The sequence below is a fragment of the Rhyacophila brunnea genome, unplaced genomic scaffold, assembly GCF_057557595.1.
Source record: "Rhyacophila brunnea isolate RB1 unplaced genomic scaffold, BYU_Rbru_1.0 scaffold_4, whole genome shotgun sequence".
In the NCBI taxonomy this organism is placed as follows: domain Eukaryota; kingdom Metazoa; phylum Arthropoda; class Insecta; order Trichoptera; family Rhyacophilidae; genus Rhyacophila; species Rhyacophila brunnea.
This window is the reverse complement of record NW_028233068.1, coordinates 22,857,126-22,867,810: the sequence shown is the minus strand read 5'-3', so window position 1 is coordinate 22,867,810 and position 10,685 is coordinate 22,857,126. Positions and strand designations below refer to the sequence as shown.

The 10,685-nt window shown below is 28.3% G+C and overlaps 1 protein-coding gene across 1 annotated transcript in view; it reads left to right on the top strand.

Moving 5' to 3' along the window:
• Positions 1 to 1,521: 1,521 nt before the first annotated feature.
• Positions 1,522 to 10,685, top strand: part of LOC147067097 (octopamine receptor beta-2R-like) — a 133,678-nt gene continuing 124,514 nt past the window's right edge. Inside the window, exon 1 of the mRNA XM_085954269.1 lies at positions 1,522 to 2,547. Within this exon, the coding sequence (XP_085810395.1) occupies positions 1,584 to 2,547 (964 nt within the window). The 5' untranslated portion in view covers positions 1,522 to 1,583. The remainder of the gene's footprint in view (positions 2,548 to 10,685) is intronic.

Below are 10,685 nucleotides of genomic sequence, written 5' to 3'. Positions count from 1 at the left end.
GGAACAAAGCGGCGATAACAAATTAAGTAGCATTTAATAACCATACTGAAAAAATGATAAATAAAATATTATCTGTAATCAAAACAGAAATAGAAATTAACTTAAGTAATATCATGTATAAGATATTAAAAAAAATCATTGGTGTTTGCAATTCACTCATAGTTTCTGAGAAATTGCATTTTTTTCATTCTGAATCTATACACAGTGACGTCCCGTAGGGGTAGGCAGGTCATGCATTGCATAGGGGCGGCGCATTGTAAAGGGCGGCAAATGAAGTTACGGATACAAATAAAACAAAGTATCAATATTTCAGTTTAAAAATAATCGAATCATAAAAATCCCTGTCAACATAACTATTATTGTATTGTACTAAGTATCCACTGCGATAAATATTGTAATCGCACATGCAAAATTTTCACGATTTTTCAAACCTATCAGTGCGACAAACCTCCACGCACATAACACCACCAATGTTTGAGAGTAGATTTCGTAGAAATATTATTAATTTCAGTATTTATGGTGTGTATGTTCATTTAAGATTTTTGGTGTAGGTATTTGTCTTTTGAGATAGTAAAGTTAGCCAAAAATGAATACTGCTGATAATAGATAAGTAGGTACCTAATACATTTTCAGACAGTTTGGAACTAACAATAAAAGGGGATGGCACTCTAAGTTTGTTTAAGGGCGGAATTTTGTCTAGGGACGTCTCTGTCTATATATTATATTATATTATATTGTGATTACGTATATAATATATTATCTTAAGGCGAATTATAAAAGAAAAAAATATGTAAAATGACATCATTTATGATTTCTTTTGTATACTATACGTTTTTAATTATCTATTATCTAATGTTTGATTAAATGAATTATAAAATGTTTTTTTATTTGTTTTCAGATGATGATGCTGTGACAGTGTAAAAATATCAATCATTAACAACAAACTATTAGGCCATACAAATAAATTAAAAATAATACATTTCGAAGTTCAAACTGAATTTTAAATTATAAAATGAAGATATTTCAAGTGTGAAAATAAAATCTGCGATAAAGAAAAGTTTAAAAGTGGTGATTAACTAAGAATCTTAAGTGATATACTTGGCATTTAAGATGGTGTTAGAATTGCAGAAGAGAAAGTATTCTCCTCACAGATAAAATAGTAAACTTTATTAAAAATTCCCAAAATGCTAGTTAACCTTTTGACCCAATTCCAAACTACAGCCACGCTCACGACAGACCTTTTGGTGTCACCATCACCTACTCTACCCTACAATAACTTTACATCACAAAATGTAACAAACGTTCTAGCGCCATCGAGCGCGTATGAATTTCGATCTGCCTCAAGAAATGTGAGCCCTACTCACTTTGACCCTCAGCATAGCTATAGCAACTCCTTACTAAACGCTACTACTGTTGAAGTTATAAACCCTAATTGGACAGAATTACTTGGATTAGTATTAAAAGGTTTTATATTTGGGACTATAATAATTAGTGCTGTTCTTGGAAACGCTTTGGTTATCATATCAGTTCATAGACATAGAAAATTAAGAGTTATTACCAATTATTATGTCGTCAGTCTGGCAATGGCTGATATGCTTGTTGCCTTGTGTGCTATGACATTTAATGCAAGTGTTGAGTTAACTCAAGGAAAGTGGCTTTTTGGATATTTTATGTGTGACGTATGGAACTCTCTCGATGTGTACTTCTCTACCGCGTCTATTTTACATCTGTGCTGTATTTCTGTCGATAGGTATTACGCTATAGTGCGACCGTTAGAGTATCCAATAACGATGACACATAAGACGGTTTGTTTCATGTTGGCAAATGTTTGGCTTTTACCCGCATTGATAAGTTTTACTCCGATATTTCTCGGATGGTACACGACGGATGACCATTTAGTATTCCGAGAAGAACACCCACACATATGTATATTTGTAGTGAACAAATTGTATGCAATTATTTCTTCGTGCGTCTCATTTTGGATACCTGGAATTGTTATGATAACGATGTACTGCAGGATTTATAAAGAAGCTATTAGGCAAAGAAAAGCATTGTCTAGGACAAGTTCAAATATATTGTTGAATGCTGTCCATATGCAGCACACTTCACATGCAATGCACCATTCACATCATTATCTCCATCCTAGCGATGGTGATATTGGATTGACGATTCAACAGATCGGTCAGCATACAAATTTAGGAAATGTAAGCCCAAATTTAAGTGCATTTAATGAAGCTGCTGTGGAAGAAAAATCTGAAGAAATAGTTCCTACAGAGCCTGTTGTGAATTTTAGTGATATTCTTGAAGTGGCTGATTTTTGTGCGGATAATAAAGAAGTCAGTCCTCATAAGTCTGTAAATATTAGCACGGATACAGCTTCCAGTGGATACTATTCCAGTGGTTCCAGTAACAAGAGGAATTCCAGTGTTGGAGTGACTGGAACTCATCGGAATAGCAGACAGAGTACGAGTTCGGCTAGTACAGCAGCTGGTGCAACATTGCAGTACAGAGATTACTGCAAAGCTGCTACGGAGTTGAACGCAAATGGTGAGATACATAAAATCTTATTATTATTTTATGCACAGTTAAAATATTTATTAGCGAGTTTACCATATTTATATTTTAGAATCCAGGACAAAATAAATTATATAATTTATTAAGAGCAACATTGAAACGTGTAAGATATTAATCATTTGATTTCGACCTCTTATATATACTTCTTGCTGGCTTAGACACTAGTTAATTTTATTAACAAAATATTAAACCTTCAACTAGTAATGACATTATCTTATCTATGTATTTATCTACAATAAATTTTGGTGATGATAATGAATATAATTGAGATATAAGTAAGAGTACTTGGTAATTTAGTAAATATACTCCCTGGCTGAACTAAGATTATACTAGAATATTTTAAAATTTAAATATTAGAAAAAGTTGAATTAAAAGCCTGACCTAACTGTAAAAAAATGAATGAGGATAATAATATATGTATATATCTAATATTCCGAAATGTGTGGTATGATAACAATTATTAAATACAATAATTAAACTTTATTAACTATGTGGATAGTTTTTAAACAGTATCGTCTGATACCACATTAGAAAAAAAATAACGAAACTTTAAATCCTGTTAAGTAATAAAATAAATAATAAATTTAGTTTTGGTTTGTTATTTTTCTAATAATATGTATAACAAACACAATGTACAAAGAAGATTTGGTAAATTAAACAACGTTATTTATTTGATAAACGGATGAAAATAAAATTAATTCATGATGTAGAAAGACTATACTGCTTAGAATAAACACCCTGTTTAAATATTTAAATTTAATAATCATTTAAATACGGCGCAAGTTCATTTGATAAATTTGCGCAAGGAATTATAATAATAAGATCTCTAGGAGTGTTTGTATAACGCAATCCTTTTTAAGGTCTGCACGCCTTTTGCTCATTAACTTGACTTGGTACGTGCCCCTTTTATCTGGAGGTTGCTCGTGACCTACCAGCTCATTGTTCCCAAACATTTGATTGTCTACCATGAGACAGTTAATCTCAAGCCAAGGGATTTGAAAAAAAAGTAGTTTTCGGTACTAACACAAAAAACCTTTTAAATATATTATATACATTCTTTTGTTAACGAAAAAAATACTGTAATAAATTATCTAGGTACTATTTCTGCACAGTATTAATTAACAATATAACTATCCTTATTAACAATACTTTACAATAATTAGATGAGAAAAGTTATTTATTATACGATATAAACTATTACATACCTAGTAACCTACCTTATTACTTACTATTGGTTATATAAAATATTTTTTTGTTAATAAGCAAGCATATGGATTTAAAAAAAGTGGAGAATTGATTACAAATAAACGTTATTCAATACATACAGTGGGTTGTTTATCTAGATAAAACACAATTTAGTACCCAATAGTAAAACAGTCGCATGCGGTGCTATTTTACTTCAAGAATATTAGTATTTTATAAGTGGTTGTGCAATAAAATTTTTGATTATTATTTGCCGATACTTAACAATTCCATAATTAAAGTGGATTTATTCTAAAATATAAAAAATCGCTAAAAATACACAAAATACTCTTAAATTTACCTCGAACATTTGAAAATGCTACTGTATAGCATCACACTGCCCTAATCTTAGCAATAAATAGAGGGCCCCACTAAATACCCTCAGATATGTTTTCGCTTCAGGACGTGGTGGCCATGGCAGCCACTCTCTGTAATGCTCAAATTAAGACAAATACAGTTTTTATTTTTAATTTAAACAATTATTTAAGTTTTTTATTAAATAAACTATATTATAATATTACAATAAAACTTATGATATACGTTAAACCTCCTCAAAAGTACGTAATTGTTTTTATCCGTATATCGCAATATATGGGTGATGGAGAGAAGCCCTTTTATTTTTAACCTACTCATCTACTAATTACGGATACATATATTTATATTTTATATATATATATTTTAAACTAATATATTAAATTATGGAAAAAATATTTAGCCAAGTCAATGTTAACTACCACTTGTCAAGAATCTTATACAGTGAATTCGACGTGAGAAGTAATTCAAAGTAGAACGTAAGTTTATAGATAATAGATATAATATACTATAGTCTGATATACTCGTATGTAGTATTATAGATTTATGTATACTAAATAAATACGTGGATGTACATAAGATTTTCATAATAACAATTGATTTATTATTATAGTAAAATAAATAATTTACTTTGTTTCTAGGCAACCATTATTAAAAAAACAAAAACTTATAGCAACTATAACTACATCACAGTTTAACTTTGAAAGAAACTTAACAACTCTGAATAAATTTTAGTAATATTAAACTAAAAAGGATTTGAGTACATATATTTTACATATTGATGGAGTGCTCTAATCATTAAGCTACCGAACCAAGTATCTTTATTGTAGATTATTCATAAGATTTACATAGCTGAGCATAGTTCTCAATTCCGTCAATAAATGATAATCATCATTGTAATGTGCATCACCTCGTTGATGTACATTGCAAACATAGCTGCCATCTGTTGACGAAATATCCACATTCTCCACAAGTACATCAAACAGTACACAAAATTTATGGTTTATTATATAATATATTATAAAGTATATATGAATCAACGAGTTTTTTTTCACTGGTTCTACAGTCTGATGTGGATTTTGGCCGAATCGTGACGAAGTTTTTGGATGTTTTTTTATTAATATACAAGGCCTCGTACTAAGCTTCACTCGAAGTTATTATTTGCAGTTAAAGTATTTTTACTGTTCCATATCCCAAGTCTTCTTAAATTATAAATATTATTTTAAGTTATATTTACTTAAATAAACAATGAATGTGTGGTTTGTTCTCTTGTTCAGAGTGTCAAAATTTTAAAACTTTTAACCATACCTAAAATTCTTTTGTTCAAAATTAATCTTTCAGCACTTGAGGAAAAACAACCATTTCAATTATTCACACCTGTCAGTAGATTTTTAAATTTTCCACTCATTATATTGCTACACCATAATATTGACCATGGGAAAAGCATTCTGTGAAAAGCGTTTTGTTAGGTTTTGTTGCCACATTGAATACCCTGTAAGTCAGAAGTAATTGTCATAGTAAAGGCAAAGTGAAAATGTTTCTGCCACTCCGTGTCTAACTACCTTATTACTCTTCCAACTCATAGTATTGATAAATTGACTATCCCTTATTAATAATTTATCATAACTAAAAAAGCGATTTGGGATTGTGTCAAATCATGAAAAGGGTTTTTGGTAAAATGAGATGTTTGCTTTAATCTTGTCAATAATAAATTTTTTCTTGAAATTAATGATCATGTTTTGATAAAATTCAACAGAAAAGATAACATGTTGACCGTTAATGATATTATCATTTTATCATTGCATGTTTGCTATACTTTGTACCAGAAAACCGGCTTACGTTCTTTCAAGATTTTAGCTTTTCCAATTATTTTGTTCTTAGAATAAGGTTGATTATCAGCATTTTGGAGATACTGTCTTCGATTATTACACAATTATTGCAGAATTATTGTAGATTATAATATTATCGGTAATTTAAAAATTTAAATGTAGATATTTTTGACGTTCATACAATTTTATCGTTTTGTTACTAAGATTAACGATTATTGAAGGATTGTAAAACTGAGTAGGTATTTACTTTCATATATATATTTTTTTAATATATATATTCCATTTTACTGTTTTTTATTATATTTATTCATAATATGATAATATATGAGCAACTTAAATTTTTTATCATCATCAAACCATACAATTAGCTCAAACTATTTGCGTTGACCTACATATCGGTTAATGAATCTTCAGTAAAAATATCCTAAAGCTTATGGTTTTGAAACCTTTGTGTTTCGGATAATAATAAACGTAGTATATTATAGTACGATAAAAATTATATAGTAATGAAATAGACTAAAATTTATATAGTAATATTTTTTTTTTAAGAAAAGTGTAAAGTTTAAAATAAATATCGTTTTACTATATAATTAATGTATTCAAATCTCAGATGTCTCAAACTGGGGATTTGTGAATAAATTGGGTCCACGAATATCTAATAATTTTTGTTGTACAAAACTGTAATCAATTTATTCTAAACAAATTTCAAACTTTTCATTCAAATTAATAATTGAATAGCAGGGACGGGAAAAGCCCAACAGAAAGCTTTAAGAGTCCCTAATTTTAATTTAATAATACGAATTCCAGTTCCAATCCTATTTAATATAAATTGGGTTGAAAACAGAAACAATGCAATAGTTGTAATTGGTTTTTAAAAAAGACAATATTGATTATTAAATCCCACATGACTATTTTTTTTAATATTCTATATTTATGTATTATAATACTTTTAAAATTGGGAGAAGTCACAGAAATGTAAATATTGGTACCAATTTAATGAAAAAACCTTTGAACAAGTATTTTTTGAAACCATATCTATCGCATGTTAGGTGAGTGATTTATAAATTAAGCTATCAATTTAAGTACTATACATATAAATTATAATCTACTAATTGCAAACCAATTCTGATGTGTTTTCAAATTCCACCCATAACAATAACATTGATTACCATGTTTGTAATTTTAAATACAATTGTGAGATTAAAAACAATATTTTATAATTTAATAAAAAAAATCTAATATTGTGTGTATGATTTGACAGCTTAGGATTAAAAGAAGCTTGCGCTGTTACAAAGCACTCAGTCTTAAAAATAATTTGGTAGTTTTTTTCAATTAAGGATTGATGTTGGCTCTAAATACTAAAGCTTATACATCGTATATAATTTGATTAATACAATATGATTGACCATTTATATACCTACCTACTCATTTATTATTTAAAAGATCAATATAATGATCAATTTAAATCTTGGAGTTATTACATATAGTGGATAACTTCAAAGGTTTAGGGTATTTTACACTTTTTGGTGTTAACGTTTTTGTGGTAAAACTCAATTAAAATGGTTTTTCATCAATTATAATACAATTATACGTATGTTATATACAATTATATTTTTGGATGTGGTTTAGTTCTGCATCTGACAAACTATTATGGGAGTATTTATTTGTTTTCTTTCACCACCTGATAAAAAATCAATTTTCAAGTTAGAATTAGCGTTGACGTATTTCTGTTTTTTTACCTCACTTAGTTTAATAGATGCTCTCTCCTACACATTTACATAATATGTTTGTTTTTCATGTGATATAGACAAATATATTAGTTGATTATCGATGACCAAGCGACGACATGTCAGCTTATAAAATGTCGTGGATGTTGTTGTTCGTCACTTTCCGTCGGGATCACCATTTTATTGTTAGTTCTGCTAAGTTTCACATTGTGGTTACAATAATTTTATAGTTGTTTATAAATGAATATAATACACATTTTATTAGGAACACACGGAACTATATTTTTGGATGATATCCTTATTGTTTTACTGGTAAGGACCGACTTTATTATAAATTTAAATATTGAACATACATAATTTTGAAAAAGACTTCTGAGAAAATATATTATAACTAATAGAAAAAATCTTTTTGAAAAAATTAAGACACCCAGCAGGAATTGAACTTGCATCTTTTGGGTTTACGCCCTGTTGCATTTAGTATGTCACCTCGTAGCATATTGGATAATGCGTGGACGGGGCGTAAACCCAAGAGATGCAGATTCGATTCCTGCCGGGTGTCTTACTTTTTTCAAAAAGATTTTTGCTATTGGTTATAATATATTTTTTCAGAAGTCTTTTTCAAAATTATGTATGTTCAATAATTGAAATGGTACATTCTTATATCTTGGCATTATTCGTTGAATAAAAGAAATAGTTAATTTAAAATTTAGATATATTACATATTGTAGTATTATGTTATATAATGATTTAAGGCTAAGTACTTAGTTTTATATAACATTCAGATGGACAAGTCAGTTTGTGTCAACTGTTCGGTGAAGTGTGACTTTGCTGTCGACCAAGAGAGTTAGTTTACTTTTATTGACGATTTATGTTACTATATGGAGTTCGAATCTTGGGTATGGCAAATCTAAATGTTGTTTATTAATGTGTGATTGTACCTAGAGTATTGGCCTTAATATCTTGAGCAAGTGGTAAACATCCATTAAATGGTTTTCGTAAAAACAAAAATCTGATAATCTCACCCTCCAATCTGTGGAGACCCTTATTATGATGCTGTTAGGATCGAACATTACATATGTAATACTATTTTAGACAGTTTTACTCTAGACAGCAGCTATTTAGAGCTATCTAAAACCATAAAATAGTCAAAAATCTAAACGTTAAAAAATTCAAAACTTAATAAACTATACTTTAATAATAAATATGACCATACAATATAATGTAATAATAAGATAGGACGCAGCAATAAATTCACATTTTATTACATTTTTTTACAATTGTAAGTTTATCTTTGAGCTAAAAAAACTTTTTAATGTTTTCAGATACATATTTATTAATTAATACAGTTGAAATAAAATTGTAGATTATTAAAAAAAATGTCTCAAATTGCAAGCTTCGTATTTTTTCGCTAGGTGCTAGGTGGGATTATGGATCCCCCTTAATCTATCTCGTATTCTTCATATAGTAAGCTGTTGTTTATTGACAACTAACTATGCCACTGTTAGGCATATTTTAAAAACTATACCACTGTTTTGTTAAGGAAAAAAAATAGAAAAACACAATACAATCTTATTTTATATCTAGATTCAGACGTTTAAAATGTTGAGTCTGAGTTTTTAAAAATTAGTTATCTAAATCAATTAAATATTGCAGTAGTAATAAAAAAAAAACTAATAAATCATTGTGCGTATTGATTTCGTTATAATTTTATAAAGAGGTAAAAGTATTTTAACATGATACCTTTACTAGCTCTAAAACTACTGAGAGCCAATGTCCAAACTATAAGATTTCTAATAAACAGAGTTAAGTAACCTTGTTACTTGTCACAGGAATGGAACTTTGCTCAATCAACACACACGTACACCGGCTGCCTTGTGTAATTATGGATTCCCTCTTGCAAGGTATATAAATCATTTGACTTGCAAATTATTTCGGTAACTGGATGTTGCTCATGCAAAACTAGTAACACCTAATCAGAATTATTCATCAACGATGGAATAAATCAATTGAAACCATCTGGACGTGCCAATAAAACAATTTTGTTTTCTAGGAAAGGTTTCGTGTAAATGGAAATAATTTTGTCTTAATAAAGTACAGTAAAACTCAGAAATTTTATTAAAAAAAGGCACACAGATAATATGCCTATCAAAATTATATCATAATAATATCAATTTTAATTTATGATGTGCTGCTTGTGTAGTAATACTTAATTTTCTGTAAAATATATATTAACAAACATACAATAATATAATATTAAAAAAGAATACAATTTTAATAATATTTTTATGTCGAGTGATAATTTTTGTTGTGTTATTAACATCAAAGATTTACACTGAGAATTATTAAAACCAAAATAATTAGAAAAAAGGATGTCAGTGAGTATTAGTGTAACATAGTATATATAAACTATTATTTATAAAGCTCTTAGTTTCCTAGGTGTACTTATTTAGTATTTAAAAAATATTTTATAATGCCCTGAATACCTCAAAAACTCAATACATAGGGTGTACTATTTTTTTTAATTTGATTTATAAGCTTATTCGATATCTCAGATACTGAGATTAACAGCACTCATGTGTTTTATTGGTTATTTATATAAAAATGATTTTTAATTTACTTTTATTTTTAGTTACAATACGACTAAGATTGATTACATCAAGTTGCTTATATTTTCAATGATTTCAAAGACATAGAGGTATTTTGTTTTATAAACGTATTGAGATCTGTAGTTTTATAATACATTATTGTAGATACATAAAATGTTAAAAAACGTATAAAACTATAGACATTTAACATTATATTTTTTATGTTAAAATTAAGACATACACTTTATTGGATTTTCCTTTGAATATGGCAAAATACAACAAGAGGGAATTCTTAAAGTTGCTTTGCTTAACAAATTGTTCCAACTCTATGTTGATAATACACCTTTGGGTAAAATGTCACTCAACATTTTCTCCTACAGCAAAGAGCTTTTGCATTATTTGACAGGTTTTCTCTC